This window comes from Pocillopora damicornis, chromosome 6 (assembly GCF_964200805.1).
Source record: "Pocillopora damicornis chromosome 6, jaPocDami1.2, whole genome shotgun sequence".
Taxonomy (NCBI): domain Eukaryota; kingdom Metazoa; phylum Cnidaria; class Anthozoa; order Scleractinia; family Pocilloporidae; genus Pocillopora; species Pocillopora damicornis.
The window spans coordinates 13,707,452-13,726,205 of record NC_142675.1 but is presented as its reverse complement, the minus strand read 5'-3'; the positions used below and the strand labels follow the sequence as shown (position 1 = coordinate 13,726,205).

Sequence of the window (18,754 nt, the reverse complement as noted above, 5' to 3'; positions counted from 1 at the left end):
TTTTCTAAGTTATTTCGAACAAGAAATGATTAAAGACCGTTGGTTCATTCTTCAGTGAGCAAAGGAAGTCAAATGGACTACTTCGGCGTTGAAGAAGAAATAAAAAAAATGACACCAGAGGAGTGTGTTCAATCCAATCTCTTGAAAGACTTATTTGGTTCATCATTTTTTACTATATTGTAAAACAATTAACCTTGACATTTCAAGGTCACATGCTTTTTTTCTTGATGGAATTTAACAAACTGTTTCAGATTATCTGATACTTTGGCTATGTAAACTGCTGCTGAACCATAGCTACAGGTATCAATATGCACTTAATTATTGGCCTCAAGAGAAACAAAACTCACTGTTTCCCATGGTGCCAATCTCTTTGTGTTTTTTACACCTTCCAACTCAAAAAGATAAAACAATTTATGTAAGTATGAAGTCACCATAACACTTAGTTGCAAAATTTTTACAAATCCCAATTGTTAAAAACAAAATCCAATTATCATATGTTTAAACTTCTGGTGAATACATGCACCTTTTTGAGTTGGTGATTTTTGCTTGCATAAGGGTCTGATAGAGAGTTTTTATGCATGGCACATGATACATTTTCCTCCAATCAGTGACCTATTTGAAATGTGAATTTGTTTTTAAGTTAAGAGTATATGACTATGCTAAATTAGGTGTATTTTATTGTAATGCATTGTACATGTTGACGCAGTAGTTGAGTTATTTTTTCAACAGTGGTATATTTTTAGATAAAGATGTTTTTAAAATTATGTTGTAGGCAACATACCAGCACAGTGCTTATTACCTCACAGTGAAGGTCCATGCAGGGCTGCATTTCAGCGTTGGTATTACAATAAGGAAAGGAGAAAGTGCATTACATTTTTGTATGGTGGATGTGAGGGAAATGCCAACAACTTTTACACTAAATCTGCCTGCAAGGTTTTTTGTATGCAACAAAACAGAAGTAAGTTTTTTGTCTTTGAGATGCCTTCACCAAGAACAGGTGTTGTTCTTGTTTTTACTTAATTCTGAAAAGGCTATGTCCATCTTTAGGCTTATACTATTTTCATAAATGAATCGAAACGAAACAAAACCAGGTGAGATATAAAAAAACTAAAGAAATAATGCAGATGTATTTTGTGAAAAGGTAAAGATATCTTTCTCAAGAATTTTGGAGTAATTGTTAATTAGCAAGAAGGGTTTTTATTCATTTTACAATATAGTAATTTTAAGAAGAGTTACTATTTTGGGAAATGTATTTTAATTCATGTGAGAAATAAGAGGAGGCAGAATTCTTTGGTGTAATACTAATTTGAAACATTTAAATGTTTTTTTTGTGACATGAAAGAGGTCACGTCACTGCAAAATAGTAACTCTTCTGAAAGTACCGTATTTACCCGCGGATAGGCCGCACTTTTTTCCCGGAAAAATGGGACCGAAATTGGGGTTGCGGCTTATACGCGGGTACAAGCGTTTTGACACCTCATTAATATGCACGAGAACTCACGGTAGTACAGTAAATTGGCGTTTTAATGTTCGCTTTAAATTGTTCCTAACTTACATCACATACAACTAAACGCGAATTCCATATCTTCCAAGAATCTTGCTTTTCTCTGCAGCAATGAGCGCATCAAGTTTTTTAACGTGTCTCTTGTTTGAAGAGGTCCAAAACAGCTTGCACGGAATAGCCATTCCTCCTCGTGAGCCTTTCGAGTGCTTCCTTTTTCCAGTCACTTTGCAGGAAATTTCACCACCGTTCTCTATAAAATAGGATCGTTTCACAGTGATGCTAGCCTGCCTAGGAGATGGAACGAAGCTTCCCCCCTATGTGGTGTTTAAACGAAAAACTCTGCCAAAAGATTTGGTGCTGCCACGGGGTATCCATGTTCGTGCTCAAGCCAAAGGGTGGATGGACGAATCGCTTGTAAAAGACTGGCTGAACTCCGTCTGGACCAAAGTTGGCAGGCTTCTACAAAAAAGAAATCTCCTTGTGTGGGACTCGTTTAGAGCTCACTTAAGTGACAATGTTAAGCGGGTTTTGAAAAATTCACGCACAGATGTGGCCGTAATACTGGGTGGGATGACAAGTCTTTTACAACCTTTGGACGTTGGTGTCAACAAGCCCTTCAAAGACAATTTAAGACAATACTGGAACGAGTGGATGCTTGCTGGAAACCACACATTCACACCAACAGGCCGCATTCGAAAACCTGACCTCCGCCAGATTTGCCAGTGGATTCTAGACAGCTGGAATGCCATTTCCACAGACACCATCAAACGATCATTTCTCAAATGCTGCATTATGAACGCACTTGATGGCACTGAAGACGACATTCTCTGGGAAGATATGGATGAAAGTGATCCGTTTGCCGCCAATGATGGAGTGGAGTCAATTGTAGACGAAGAAGGTGAACTTTTCTATGCTGGTGAAGAGGAAGTTTCCGTCCTGATGTGAACGAACAAGAATACCGTGACATTTTTGGTGAAAGTGACATTGATGAAGGTGATTTCAATGGATTTTAATTTTGATCGGACAAATATTAAATATTTGATATAAATATTTTAAAAATAAATAAATGTAAATATTTTAATAGTTGTAAATATTAATTTAATAATTTAATAATTGTAAATATTTTAACAGTTGTTAACAGATTACAACTTGTTTATGATTTTGGCGAACGTGTTTACAAGGGTTATGCTTCACTTTACTCGTGTTTGTACATATAAGGACAGAAACTTGTTCGAAAAAATTATCTTTAATTAAGATTATTTTGTATATAAAATGTTAGCGAATAGACGTTTCAGTTTCTAGTTTGAACATTTTCACGTTCGCGTAGGAATTATTGCAAAAATAAACTTGACTTGATTCACATCAGCTGTTGTTGATTTCAAACTTTGCTTTATTTATCCCGGTACTCGACCTCAACAATTTTTTTTTTCCCATGAAAACCATTGAAAGTTTGGGGTGCGGCCAATACGCGGGTGCGGCCTATCTGCGGGTAAATACGGTACTACTTTGTGAAATGATTAAAAATCCTCATCAATTGACGATTAGTCAAAAATCATTGTGAAAGTTATCTTTACCTTATGAGAAAGTAAATCTGCATTTATTCCTGTCCCTTTGTTCCATCTCGCGTGGTTTTGTTTAAATAATAGAATAGAATAGAATAAGCATAGAATAGAATCTCGTGTGGTTTTGTTTTGTTTAAATAATAGAATAGAATAGAATAAGCATAGAATAATAGAATAACAATAAATACAATCATATCCAAGGACAAATACACAAGCATATCTCTGCACAAAATTGAGGCTACTTTGTTTGTTATTGTACAAATATTTTGCAACCCATGTAAAAAATGTTTATGAGCAGCTTACTGATTGCTGGGATGTTTTCTTTGGAGTATTTTCTGGTACAACTTTATCAACAAAAAATATTTCCATTCTCTACCAACCACGAAATGTTCCCTTATTTTGAGTGAAGAATTATTAAAGTAGACAATAAGTTTTTAAGATTGGGGAATATCACTTGAGTGATATCCTTGTTTTCCCCCCAGTTTAGCTGGGGAATATTCAGTTCTGTGGTGCATTTACACCAATATCGAGGGAGCAAAAATATATGATGGCTCATAATTGCTTTTAGATTGCAAGGAAGAGGGAAGATCAAGTTACTCATATAATTTGTAGAAGAGAAATGCTGCATAAACCAATGAATCAGTCATAGGAGGTCTCAAACAGTTTGTGCAATTTTTCACTTATGCCCGAGATTTAAACAGGTGGATGCCTTGTGGTGATTGCAGTTTTCAATATTTCAATAAGTTTTTCTGAAAACATTGCAATATGGCAAAACTGGTTAGATCTACAATAGAATCCTATTGGCTTTGGTAAAGAGGTCTTTATGTTAAGATTACTTTTAAGAGGTTAAGTGCCATTGGCTTTTATGTGATGAAAGGTGGAAAACTATTACTGCATGCCTTGCTCAAACCTGTGGTGTTATATCATAAATGAATGGCTAACTGACAGATACTGCCTTCTTTTTTGATCATTTTAGTTATATTCCATTTCATTGGATTTATTGTTCACTAGATGCATCTATTCTTCATAGGCTCTGCACAAGAAATCAACCAGAAGCCTTCTCAAAAAGTTGATAATCATCATACAACAGGTTGGCACAAGCGTTTTTCTTATAAGTTCGTTCTGCAACATATTGTGGCTAATTACTGTATTTTGAAGGAAAAATTGATTTGCATCTCTGACTTTAATTGGCCTTATATCACTATATGATTGTTTTCCAAAGCGTAAGGGGCAGCTTTTACAACTTTTACGTTTGTGGAAAATTAAGAGAAGTTGATTGGTTGAAATAGTAATCTTACTAGTGAAGAGATGTTTCATAAACATAATTTAACACAATTTGAGACCATTTGTGAAGGATAGAGTTTATTGTATAAACATTAATGAAAAACAATGTTTTTACATTAAGGGTTACATTTTGTGTTCACACATGAAGGTATGTGAGACATTGTGTCATAAACTAAGATTAGGAAGGTGGTACATGTGGACTGCAGGCACACATGTGGTGATAAACAGGCTGATACCAGACAGGCAGGTTTGGTTGCAGTGACTGTAGACAAAAGTCAGGCTAAGGTTTGATGTTACAGTGTGTCTATTCTTCCTCCTGTCTTTTATCATAGAAGAAGGTCCTGCAGGAGTCTTTGAAGGAAGAGGCTGCACGGTTAATGGTGTAACATCTGGCATAGCAGACTACAGCTAAGGTGGACCATTGGAAAAGGTCTATTTCACAGGTGCCAAGAGGTTTCTTTAAACAGTTACCTTTTCCTTGTAACATTTCTTCAGTGCCATTCTCCATCCTGGAGATGCACTTTGCTTTCTGTAACTGTGACTTCAGCAGTAAAGCCTCAACTCTTGTTACATCTCCATGTTGCATGAATTCAGTGTTGGTGATGAAGTCACTCCATTGGATATTAAGGATGGAAGTGAGACAGCACTGGTGGAAGCACTTGAGGAGTCATGGATGGTGATGGTGGTAACCCACAACTCCAAGCTGTACAGATGGGTAGTGAGGACAACAGCACTGTACACTTTGATCTTGGTGCTCTTTTTCAGGAATTTTTTTTGTTCCACACACATTTGAACAGTCTGCCAAAGGCACAGTTCACCTGTGCCAGTCTGCAGTCAATTTCCTGTCAATGTTGGCACCAGGTGCAATGGCACACCCAGGTAAGTCAAAAGTCTTCTTACCAGTGATGTAAGGAAGGCACTACTCTTCCTGTGGCAATGAGAATGGGCAACAAGAGCTGCATTGTCAGCAAAGAGGAGATAACAGATCAATTACTCAAGGGTCTTTGTGTGGACCTGTGTTGAACAAGTAGCCATGAGATGGTCTCTGGCGTCAGCTCCATCCTCGTCATCCAGAGGTACAGTAGCCTGCTTGAGTATCATGTTAAAGAAGATTGTTAGCAGATTCAGAGTCAGGACACAACCCTGCTTCACCCTATGGATAACTGAGGAGAGCTTGGAGAGGTTACTGTGGAGTCTGACTTGGCCTCTTTGATCTTTGTGCAAGTGCATGACCATGTGGTGAAACTGAGAACAAACACCATATGTGCTTCTATTGGCTCAGACACCATATTGGCCATATGGGAGGTGGTTTTAAGTGATAGTAGGTAGCTGTCTGTTCATAAGTATCCTTGCAAAGATTTTACTTGAAATAGAGAGCAGCTCTTGCTTTCAACAACAGACAAATAGCTGGTGAAGTTTTGTAACTAACGCTGAACCCTTTGTTTCCAGTTTTTTCTTGTTACTCTTCTGCTGCAGTATAGCTTTGACGGTCTCTTCGATGGAAGGAAGTTCATCCGATTCAGTTATTACTGGTTGTTGAGGGATATTGAGAGCTGTAGATTTGTGGAAATGTCCTGCCCAGTTTTACAACATAAAGGACTCTGAGCTTGGATTGAGGGGCCATAAACCACCTTCAGGACTTTGTAGATACCTCTGATATTTCTGGTGTCTCTATAAATCTGAGTTTTCTTTTATAAGGCATGATACCACATCCTCTCTATGTCACTTAGTTTGTGCTGGAGGTTGCTGCATACAAGACAGAAGGCGGCTTTCTTCACAGGGTGATGTTTGTGCTAAGTGAGCCTGGTGAACAGATCTCTTTATTGCTAGTAGTTGTTGAATTTTCTCATTGGTTTCATCTTTTGTTCTTCTCTGTTGAGAACCCAAAGACTTTTTAGAAGTCTGCAGAACTGTAGTGTCAGTAAACCCAAAGTGTTTCAGCAGATGAACCAGTGACCTCAACTGTAGGCCTGCCTGGAAGTCAGCTTCCCCTTAAGGTGACTTAAAGCTACCAACTTTGAACTTTCTCTTTGGGACCCCTCTTGTTTAGGTCCAGGTTTGAGGTGAAGCTTCAGTTTGCAGTGATCAAGTCCACAGAAGGTATGAGGTTCTTCCCTGGGCATCACTCTGGTGTAAAGGACATTTCTCAAGTCACACTGTTGCAGTAGGATGTAATCTATGGGGTTCCAATGTTTGGAGTGAGGATGCATCAGAATATTTTCAGGTTTTTTTGTTGGAAGATGGAGGCAGTAATAATGAGTTGTTGTTCCACAACAGCAACCACCCATTGTCATTGTGTGTTTACCAAGTACTTCTTTCCACATTTCTAAATCTGGGCATTGAAGTCACCAAAGATAATGATTTTGTCATTTGCAGTGAAATGAGACTGCACAGATTGCAGTTGAATGTTACCTGGTCTTTCAGTGGAGTGCACATGAAAATGGTATGGTCAGAGTGACCTATTGGCATGATTTCAAGCTTGAAGCAATGGAGGTTCTGACCGTAAAGCCCACCCCTTGTGTCTCTCTTTCACTGATTTGCAAGACCAATGTAAGGTGTATTCAGCCCTGAGCTCTTGGAGCTGCTTATTCCTGGGAAGCTGACTTGGCTGAGAGTATTAATGCTGTCAGCTGCATCGAGCATGATGTTCCAGCACACAAGTTTCAGACCTTTTGCACAACAACAGGTGGGTGCATACCTCTCCCTTTCCAACAATGATTGACTGCTTCAGAAGATATCTGTTGACTGTGGCAAGCCAACCAGGTTTTGGACATATCCTTGGAACCTGTGCGATGGATTTTTTGAGTGAAGAGTGGTGTGCACTGAACAGACTCCACCCTTTTCATCTGCCATGGCCTTAGCAAGCTGTGTATGGACTTAAGACTAAGCAGCATAAGTTAACCAGGCATTGGAGATCTCATCTTGATCATTGACGGTGATTTCCATACATAACTGTTGTGAATTTATCTGTTCTCTTACTACAAGTGCAACCTGCAAATGTTGATAACCAGTTTAGGCTTATTATAACCAATAACCAAGTCTATTTAACATATGTTTTAATAGTGTATCAATTTGTTGTGGTGTGTATGTTATCACTGCTCCATATTCCTTGTGATGGGTCTCTTGGTATCAACAATACTTCTTTAAAACTTATCATCACCATGGGTAATAGGAAACATTACCTTAATTATCCTCAAAGGAGCCCAGAAACTGTTTTCCCTAATTCCAGTATGACTGTTCTGTAGTGTACCAATAAGATTTCTGCAGCTAGTGTTGATGTGTACAAAGTAATTCAGATATTGAGGATGGTATCTCTATTTCCCACTGGCACAGATGGGTATACATGGCAATAGTTGATGGTTTAGTAAAAATTTGCTTTTCCATTTATGCAGAACGACCTATTCAAATGTGGAAGGAAGTCTGTTACTTGCCTCAAGTTGCAGGGCCGTGTCGTGCTTCCTTTCCCCGCTGGTATTTTAACTCAAATAGCAAGAAATGCTTGAAATTCACATATGGTGGCTGTAAAGGCAACATGAACAATTTTTACAGGAAGGTAGACTGCAAGAAATACTGCATGAGGAAAAGAGAGAAAACCCGTGCTAGGGTTGCAATTTGGTATGGAGCACTTAAAAGACGTTCTACAAACCCCAGGAAGTTAAACCTTGGCTAGTTGTTGATGCATGTAAAGTGGATGTTCCCTCAGTCATAGGAGATATGAAGAACACATTGTGTTGAAAGGCTGAAGCAGATCATATCAACCTCATGCCCTTGAAGACCTCTTGATACCTTGTATATGAAATGGCTTCTGCTATTAACTTGCTACTTCCTAGCAAGAAAGGATTTTCAGACAGTTGTAACTTATAGAAACTATTTGGACTCACTTAGAATATATTTGGAGTTAATATATAAAGACATTGATTTTGGATTTAAGTAACTAGCACGATGATGCTAATTTACTCTTATTCAAGTCTGCTTTATATAAAAAAAATACATATGCCTGGTACACTGTGCTGATTAAAAGACATTTATCACCAAAAGGTCCCAAGCTATACTCTGGGGCCAACTGCAAGATTGCTTTATTGTAAATACATCTGAGTCAGCAGATGAGTCTGCTGTAGTAGTTTGGAAATAATAGTTTGAAATATGTACTTTGGTAAATCTTAGGCAGGATGCATGCTATGCATGAATAATAAATACTATAGGCTTTAATGTCATCATTGGCCAACTTACTGACCAAAGTGTGTTATGGTTTTACTTTACTGCTGAGCTTAACTATGACACCAACATGTTTGCATTTGTTAATGAAAAGGAAATTCTTAATTCCTTCCAAACTGCTTTTTCACCCATATTACACCCACAGATTTACTTAAAGTGAACAGAGTGGAAGTGTAACAAGACACAATAGACTCTTAAATTCCTGTAGAGGAGAGGAAAAAATGTCATACTAACATGTAGAAAAGCATATGATTGGTACTCAAATCATAGAATGTATGCCCATCGTTACGATATAGGGTTAAATGCTGGTAGCAAGTCAATTTTACAGTAACCCCACCATTTCCATGGCAGACAATTTTGCACAATTTATCTCTCTTAATGAATCATAATTGATGAATGGTAAAAATCCCAAAGATTGCAAATCAGCAAGAATACTTGACTTTTTTAGACAAAGAGAAACTCTTACATCAATAGCAAAGAGGTGTGCTCTTCTGAGATCCTGAAAAATGAATGAGATTATATCTTGTACTGTATTCAACAATTATGTTACTAGAATATGTAACTTTTCACCATTGTGAAATATCAGCCTTATTACAATTTCATAGGAGATTTTATTGTTCCTATGTAGAGACTGGTGCAACATTTTATCAAGGTAATCTTTGTCAACCAGTATATACAATATCCTTGTTCCTATTAAACTGTTATCTAATTAGGTTAATTAGTGTGCTAATGAAAAAGCATGTATCAGATAAGGCTATTTTCAATTATTTTGTAAAATAAATGCAATTTTATTACAGTTTGGTCAAACTGTAACTATCACAAACTTACAAGCTGCTTTAGTTGTCATGGATTCAAACATTTCTGAAGAAACTAAGAGTATTTTTTTCTTGCCCCAACAGTTTCTTCACTGTCTTCAACTTCAGTTTATAGCTTGCCATCCTCTACCTCTGCCCCAGTTGTCACAGGTGAGAACAAAAACCTCCTGCACTACCTTTTTCTTGAAATAGCTCTTTCACCTTACAGAAAATACAGCTTATAAGTTTGTGACAGTCAAGCTAATGAGTTTTCATGCAAGGTTGATATTGAAAAAGGTACCAGATAGACTGTGGTATTAAACTTTTGCTAGTGTCAAAATACAAGTACCAGTAGCTTAAATTAAGCACTACAACAATACTTAATGAAAATACTCAAATAAATATATGTCAAAATAGATATTTAGCAATTATTGTTGTTTCCATGCAAGGTTCTACATATATGTTATAAATGAATAATCCTTTTGTGACCCTTAGCTTTTCTTTGGATACAAGTCTGCAAGCATTACTGTGAAGAATGAATGCAAAGACATGATAATCTCATCCCTTTTTAAGTTAGAAATATTTGGTAAGCCCTATTGTACATGGCATTAGGAATGATCGGAGATTTAAAATCATCACTACCAGAATATTGATATTTCCTATTTAAGAATTGACATTTGTGGGATGGATGTTGTAAGTTGAAATGAGTTACTATTGTATTCTTAAGACACTTGTTGGAAAAGAGATGCCTACCAAACAGCTTTTCTAATATGTAATTAGCTGAAACCTGAAATAACAAATTCAAAACCTGGTGATATGACAGGAATATAAGACAATCACATAAACAACTGTAGAATTGTTTCAAGTATGAACAAAGACAAAATTGTTAGTGTAAATGATCTTCAGTGAAGACTAATCACTTGTTGTGATACTACTTTTTCTACATGAAAGAAGGGGTTGTGTATTTCATTCTTGTAAAACACCGAGATACTAAAAAATTTGCTTATTTTGCTGCTGAGTACACCAATCTCAAGCACGAGGGCAATGATGACTAAAAATTATCCTAAAGACAAGATCCATTTACTGTACTGTTAAACAAAGATTCCAAGCAGTTAAGTTAATATCACTGACAAAGTGGTAATGGTGATGATAACGATGATAAATAAATCAGTTACAATAATGATAACCATAATGATTATAACGTAACATAAAAACTAACCTGTTAAGCAATGTAAAATGAAGGCAAGCTAAGAGGGTGTTATGAAACTCAAACCCCCCAGTGAAAACTTATCTGCTCAGTTTCAAAATTTAGGGCACTGCGATTTAAATCGTGAATTATAGCACTGTCAATATTTGCATCTTAAACTGCATATTTGTTCGATTACTTCTTAATACACAATTTCTTAGCAACAAAAAAGATATTTATAATTAAGCCAACTGTCACTTTAAAGATGCAACTAAGGACTGAAATATAATTTGTGACTTTGATCTCTGCGCTCAGTAAATTTTAATAAATCAGAGTAAGGAGTCTGAGTTTTGCTTGAAGGCTGAATTTTTGGGGGTCTGAATTTTCAAGACACCAAGTGGTCAGAGTTTTTTGGGGTCTGAGTCTTCAAGACACCAAAGGTTCTGGGTTTTGGTGACACTTACAAGTGTGATTTTTGGGGGTCTGAGTTTTCTTGTCACCCTAAGCTAATTAGAAGCAGAAAAATCTTGGAATGCATTGCATGGGCTTCTTTAAAGGTAACAGGTCAATTAAGAGTGGGCTAATTTTTTAATTCAAAATAATTAATTGCCTAAGAAACTGAAATTGCCATGGACCTGCAGCAGAAACGTTATGGTATCTCAAGTTTTAAGTTATTCCCTTGTAATGCTGATCACACCAAAATCCATCTTTTATGAAGTGCTCCTTAGTCATGCATTAGCTACCTCCATAGCATTATTGCCAAGGACTTCAAAAAGTCTGAAAAGCTAAACCAAAATAAAAACAAAAAATTTAATATGGTTCAGATCTGATGTGTGGGTTGCGACTCAAGCAAAGGGTCTTTAATTATTCAAGGATTCCCCTTGATAGGGAAGAAAGATGGAGTTGTCAAGTATAGTTGTTATCATTAGGTTTTTTTGCCAAATTTTTAAGGAAATGCTCTTGTTATGTTTAACATTTTGCATGTTAACAAAAGGGGGAAAAATTTTTAAAAATATAATCAACTGGTAATTTTAAATTTTTCTTGATTTTATTTTTCTGAGACCTAGCTGTATTCAATTGCAAATGTAATTTTTTTAAAATCCAACAGTTCCTTTCTTTGGAGAAAGAATAAATTCGATCAATGTAATTCCACATTTGAGTCAACTCTTAGATTTGAACATTTATGGTGACACAGGTATTTGAGTATGTTTCATGAAAAGTTATACCATTGAACTGGGCTTGATTAAAATACTTTTAACATCAACAGAAGTAAATTCAAAGCAAAAGGAGAGGCATACAACACTTCCAACAAAAAGGCCTCAAGTTGGTAAAGGTATATCAATCTAGTTCTTATTAAACTGCCACGCGAAACTTTCTCATAATAGTTTGTTTTCTTGTTAAATACAATATCCAGCCAGGATATGTAAAAAATATGGTACCGTGAATGGCAAATGCATCTAAATGTCATTTTAACATAATTAATAGCTTATAGTAATTGCTGTTTGCCATCGACCAACTGTAAATTCACTTCAACCTTCTTTGCACTAGCTGCAATACAGACTAATATTCAATTTTCCAACTGTCTACCCTTGGATATTTACAAAGGAAATGAATGTTAGGAAGGGAGATAGCGAGGCTTAACGATCGATGAGCTCTGTGCACTCTGAATGAAAAAGTCCAGGTATCAGCTTTATGGGTGGATCACTTGTGTACCCACTCTACCCTTGGTACCTGGCTCTGCAATGCAAACTGATGACAGCAAACTCTGAGTAAGAGCTGACAAAATGCTGGCGGGTAACCTGTGATGGAATAGCATCCTGTCCAGGAATGGGCATAATAGGAAACTATGTGATTCAGAAACTAGGGCAGGCTGATAGTTTTCCTTGGTAACAGGTTTACTGACTTGCTTTCATTTCTGCGATCTCATAAATGAATTTAATCAATTCCCAGCATGGAGTGAGATACATATCACTTATTTATGTGAATTCAGGAAGAGTTAGTGAAATACATAGCCAAGGTGATATCATTCAAAATCTCGGGCTGCAAGAAGGGTACTAATTCCGAGAAACTACAGTAACTGCTTTTTATTTAAACAATATTTTATTTAGTAATAGTCGAAAATGAACCAAAATCTCAGTGCGGGAATAACCCAAGTCGACTTTCACACAAAGTTAATGCCAATAAAGCAAATAACTTAACTTGCACCTTCTCTTTTTGTTTTTCGTTTTGATGGTTAGCTAAATGTCATGATTCACCCAGTAACAAGTTGTATGGTGAGGACGAAACATGGGAACCAAATGATTGTACTGTCTGTGTTTGCCGTAACGGAACGTCAGAATGCCTTGCAACAGTATGCCGCCATCCAGACTGTAAAGACCCTTTTTATATCAGAGGACAATGCTGTCCTGTATGCCCCTTGACGGACTCTACCACTTCAGGACATACGGATGCAGGTAATGCAAGGAAGACCAAAAAACTCTCGACGTATTTTTTTTGAGAGTACATTCATAACTGTACCGATTCTCCTTACATGGATTAACTACAACATCTTACTTAAACTCGTGTAATGTGTGCATGCGAGTGATGTAAGGTATTCAATTATTTGTGCTCACAAGTGAAGTAATCACTGGACATTAAGCAACATCTCTCCCTTAATGAGGCCTCTTTTAAAGCGAGAGGACACCATTCTTGGATATGAAAATTGGCTCATTTTATTATGACTGAATTCGTGCGTATTGGTGCACATTCTTTTATTTGAAATATCCACACGCCTAAGTACCTAAAGTACAAGTACCTAACACAACTAATGAAACATTAACACACAAATAATTAACACGTAAACGCGATACACACTGGATACGGTATGACAAGAAGTTTCGCGGTAACTTTTAGTTATTGGAAATACGTCATTTTTTACAGGTATTGGGTGAGGTACAAGAGAGCAAAAACTTTGCTTACTAAATAATTATATTTAACATTTCCGTGAAACTTAAAGAGTTCGTGGTAAACACTTGCAAATATCGAACATTTCATCACTAAGTTTAGCTGTACAATTATCTACTTGTAGTCTATGTGATGTTAATTACTTGTTACTTATCTCACTTGTCTGCTGTGTAGATCTTATCAAAGCTTTGGCAAAGAATAAACTGGATACTGTCCTAGGTATGTTTTTGGCGGTAACAGACGTTCCAATTTTGTCTCCATAAACCATGTAGATAATTTATGGTGAACCAAAAACTTGTTATTAATCTTTCTGCACCCTCTATCTTGGCTTAAGCCTACATTTTATAGTAATTCGCCTTGATTTTTCTTGTTCTCTCTATTCCTTACTCATTTAATGTTTGTTATGCAGGCTGAAAGTGTTGGATTTAAAAGCCAGTACTCATACAGGTGTATTCATATTGGGTGGTGCATTAACTTTCTCTTTTTAAGATATGCACACTAACTTTTGGTATCTGAGCTATCTTATCTATGAGGTCTGCCCTTAGGTTGGTTCCAAGTTTCTGGTAAATTTTCTTTCTGCATGTGTTGTCGTTGTTTGCATGGTCGGAATGAATAGCATGCTCCATTGTTGTTGATAATTACAGTACCTGGCCAATTAATACGATAGTTGAAAGTTGAACATCCAGTATATGAGATCCTGGCTTAGCCACTGTCACACTCAGTTGTTGATCAACTAGAACATCACAAACAGTTGCAAAAGAAATTTGTGGAATTTCTATAACGTTCAACCGATTGTTTTCATTATCAAACCAAACGCGCACAATGTTTGTGGTTTAACTTGGTTTCATTAGGTATTTAGGCTTGTCGTGCTTGGAGGGTAATACTCAGTTGTGCAACGTACCACAACGAAGTAAAAGGCGGTACTAGTTTGCGGGTTGCAGATTTTGACGATGAGAAAGTGGGAGGTCTCATCCCTTTCATAGCAGATTTACGATTCCTTTTAACATTATTGTGTGTTGAAAGTGTCCAACAGATTTATTGCAAAATTGAATTCGTATCTTTTGAAGTGAGCATCAATCATGGAAAACGGCAAGGTATGTGTCGTGACATCCGCTCTGGACAATATTACCTTATGGGTCAGACATGGCAGTTAGATCAGTGTACAACATGCTACTGTGGCAAAAGTGGTAAGGCAGCATGTGCTGTGCAGATGTGTGAAAGAGATCCGCCATGTAAAGATCTTCTCCGAGATAACAGCCAGTGTTGTCCAAAATGCAAGGATGACAATGGTAAAGCTTGCTCTTTATTTAACACATTTAATTACTGGTATTTGAACTTTTTTATTATCCTTTTTTTTTTTCAATACTTGCTAGTGGTAATTTTTAAAATGAGACATGGCAGTTATGACCTGAATGTCGCATGGTCAAGTCACTTTTTTACTGGTGGTAAAAATGAATGCATCTGTGTTTATTGCAAGTCAACGGAAGACATTAGAACCCGAACTTGTGTTGTGTATCAGTTTGTACTCTTGAATTCTCAGTTAAATTCCTTTAAAGCAATCAAGTTTTAATTTTACATTGTTCTATCTTGTAAGTTGTGAAATCAACCAGCAAGTGTTATGACACAGTAACCAAGAAATACTACCGAGAGGCTGAAATGTGGCAAAGAGATGAGTGCACCTCTTGTTACTGTGGAAGTGATCGCAAACCTGAATGCACTCAGACTACCTGCCCTCCAGTGTTCTGTAGGGCACCTTTGAAAATTGAACAAAGGTGTTGCCTAGTCTGTCCAGACACCATTCAGCAAGGTAAGGGTAACACTTGAATTGTTGATAAACATTTGGCTCTCACGGAGAAACCTAAAGATCTCCAAGGAAGGAAAAAATATTAATTCTACGGTACAGATTATTTTTTATTAAGTTCCTTTGCACATGCTTAATACAGTATTACCCGCATTTAAGAACTTCAGTTTTATTCCCAGGGGTGCGTTATATTATATTAAATTACACGTTCTTCGCTCCTGCTGTGAAGCATAGAGCCACCGGACTCTACTTTGGGCCGTTGTCTTTGCGTCCCTCCAGGAGATGTTCTTCTGAGCAAGCTGATCTTAAGTATTGCACCTTTAGGACTGCTTTGAACGACCTCTTCCTCTAGACCCCCAGGGCTCCATTCGAGGACAATAAGGATGATATTATATATTAAAGTTCACACGGCAACCAGGTGGACAATCAGACATATTTTGATGCTACTCTGGTTTGCAGATTTAATGAATGTAACCGAAGAAGTTATTAGGGTCTATGAATTGTAACTTCTTCGATTACATTCATTAAATCTGCAAACCAGAGTAGCATCAAACTATGTCTGAAGGATGATATTATTCTCAGGCTTCCAGAACGTACGTCCAATCCACATCCTTTGTCTTGTATTAAAGTAATGCTTTCGCCTAGACGGCTTTGTTGTGCCTGTTTCCATAGTTCGTCATTTGAAATTATCTTCGGTAAATGGATATTCAGAATCTTCCGTAAAAATGTATTGATGAAGTTCAGTAACTTTTTGCCAAAAGTAGAGGTTAGCAATAACAGCGGAAACCGGGCTCTCCATGGCTGTGCCTTCTTTTTGTTCGTAAATCGATCCATTACACTGGAAGTATGTGGATCTCGAAACGAAATTCAGAAGGTCGGCGATCTGAGCAGGTGTTAGCGTCGTGCGGTCTGGGAAGCTGGGGTCGTTCTCCAGTTTCTGCAGCGTGGCTTGTACAACGTCGTCGATAGGAACGTTGGTAAACAAGGACTCTACGTCGAAAGACACCATGATCTAGTCGTCTACGATCGTCTCACTGCTGATGTTTGACGCGAAGTGAGCTGAATTAGTCACCATGAAATCCGAGTTACCTGTTAAAGGTGACAAGATGTTAGCTAGGTAGGCGGACATGTCATATGCGAAGGAGTTAACGCATGACATAATAGGTCTTAACGGTACGTCGGCCTTGTGGATCTTCGGTAAGTTGTAGATTCTAGGCGGCTTTTTGCGTTTGAGGTCTGATCTTGTTGTAAATGGCCTCAGATAGGTGTCCACTTGACACAATAGGTCTTAACGGTACGTCGGCGATGTGGATCTTTGGTAAGCCGTTGATTTTAAGTGGCTGTTTGTGTCTGAGGTCTGATCTTGTTGTAAACGGCCTCTGATAGATGTCCACTTTGCTTCAAGGCTAGCCGCTTCTCGGACAACTTCCTGGTAAGACAGTCTGTCGGGTCTTTTTGTAGGAGCTGGTGCGATCCGTTCTCGATGAAGTTAGACATCTTAGCGTGGTAGGTGTTGGTATTCATGACGACGCTAGCGCGCCCTTCGTCCTCTGGGAGAACCATGATGGAATCGTCCTCTTTGAAGTCTTTGAGCGCGTCTCGCAATTCCTTCGTGATGTTAAGCTCTGGTAACTTAGCTGTTGAAGGACCCAATTAGTTTTGTCAACATACGGCGTATCGCTTGGAGAGACCGCCGCCTGTTTCTCGCGCAAAAGTTTTTCAAACTTATACTTTTGTCTGTCTTTGGTGGTGTTAAAGACTCGTTGGGTGTTGGTCTTGACTTGTTCTGGTATCCTGTTGGTGTTGTCTGTCGTGAGAGTGGATGTTATTCTGTGCGCTGTGGATTCTGCTTCCTTCATAGCATCTCCTTTGGCTCTCTACGTTAGTCTGATCGGTTCCCTTAGAAATCTCATAGATGCAAGTTTAGCGACTCTGCGTGCGCCTTCGGTGGGAACTGGCGGCGGAACTTGTACGTCTATAGAAAAAGAAACACGAGATATCTTTTCTGAATCCCCCTTGCTCATCTCTTGTTACTTTGTCAACGGCCATTGTCGTTCGGTTTAATGTGACTCGATTTAGGACTCTGCTGGTTACTGAGAATAGCATTATTTCCCCCAGCTGCCACACAAGCTGAGGTCGCCTTTCTTTGTCACGTTTACTAGAAGACCTCTCTTCAAGTCGGTTGGAATCTCTTTGTTCTCTCAAACCAACTTTAAGAATTCTGTATACATTTCGTTAGACAACCACTCCTTCCGTGTTCTTTTCATACTTTCAAGAGAACCCTTACGTGTATCAACAATTATCCTCTTGGACTCCCAAAATCTCCAGTTTATAAACGTCTCATTTCCGTCGCCGGTTGAACTAACTTTCCAGTCTCGTAGAGTTTTCGCACATTCCTCTGTCCTATCCGAGTTCTGAATTTCCTAGGGAATGGCTTCACCCACGGGGTTCGCTTCATTCTCATTCTCTTCTTTTGGCCGCAATTCCGGTAAAATGCTCGATATCTTATTGCGATAAAGATCCGGCATCAGCGTAAGATCCAGTAACCCATTGGATGCACCTGATAGGGGGGTATGTGTTGTGTATTTGGCGTGTTTTATTTTTTGTAACTTTCGATATTGACCTGTCAAATAAATTTTTAATTACTCGTTTAATTTGTTGTAATTTTTTACTAAGCGTGTTTGGCGATTAGTAAGTGGAACATTTTTATCGAATTAAGGACCAGCTTATTGATTACACTCCTTTCACTTAGTGTGCAGCAATTTTTTAAGAAACCTGCCAATTTACAGCAAAGTTGCCATATGAGTAATGAGCGCTTGGGTTCCGCAAATAATTGGATCATTGATGAAATACTCGGACATGATTGTATCTAAACAACTATTTGTGGCTTAATATGCTATTTCAAGTCCAAACTGTCCAATTTCACCTGTCTTATTTCAAACACTTGTGATTGGACAAGCCAAATGGGACCGTTAGGCAGCGTATAGATATAAAACACTTTCAGTAATCAACCATTAATACTGGACTACCTAGCCAATGTGTTAATCAAAGTGAGGAAAATCTCTTGAGTGATAAGGTTGAGAGGTCCACATTGAAAACAAAAGTGAATCAATGTTAAGCGTATGTGCTCTCACATTAAATTTTTCATTGCTGAGTTCTTTGCATTTTGTTATTGACAAAGTCACTCGCCCCATATCTCCCCGAATTGTACTCCATTCAGTCCTTAGTACCATTACTAATACATATATTAATATGTTCAATGCCGTCAGCAGTCTGTAATTAAGTCTTTATTGAGTAAGGGATCAGAGAAACTAAATACAATAATTGTAATCATAGTTGTCAAAAATACTTTCTCACAGCTACTAAATGAAGTTTTCGTTTTAACAGGCTGTGTGTATGATGGTCAGAAGTTTTTGCATGGGGATTTGAAACTGCTTCGGGATCAGTGTACATTGTGGTAAGTTT

General features: G+C 37.7%; 1 protein-coding gene across 7 annotated transcripts in view; it reads left to right on the top strand.

Annotated features, from left to right (window-relative positions):
- The window catches only part of LOC113672383 (uncharacterized), a 36,103-nt gene that overhangs the window by 14,829 nt on the left and 2,520 nt on the right, over nucleotides 1–18,754 (top strand). For 4 of the 7 annotated variants that reach the window (XR_016187393.1, XM_027188665.2, XM_089208625.1 and 1 more), the window contains 9 exons: nucleotides 773–958; nucleotides 4,097–4,156; nucleotides 9,465–9,530; nucleotides 11,813–11,878; nucleotides 12,783–12,998; nucleotides 13,663–13,707; nucleotides 14,556–14,777; nucleotides 15,083–15,295; nucleotides 18,677–18,746. Coding sequence is in view for 6 of the 7 variants with exons in the window: in XM_027188665.2 (XP_027044466.2) it covers nucleotides 773–958; nucleotides 4,097–4,156; nucleotides 9,465–9,530; nucleotides 11,813–11,878; nucleotides 12,783–12,998; nucleotides 13,663–13,707; nucleotides 14,556–14,777; nucleotides 15,083–15,295; nucleotides 18,677–18,746 (1,144 nt within the window). In the remaining variant the exon portion in view is untranslated. Of the gene's footprint in view, nucleotides 1–772; nucleotides 959–4,096; nucleotides 4,157–9,193; nucleotides 9,218–9,464; nucleotides 9,531–11,812; nucleotides 11,879–12,782; nucleotides 12,999–13,662; nucleotides 13,708–14,555; nucleotides 14,778–15,082; nucleotides 15,296–18,676; nucleotides 18,747–18,754 lie in introns of all 7 variants that reach the window. The other 3 variants (XM_089208624.1, XM_089208622.1, XM_089208623.1) reach the window with 1 other exon arrangement.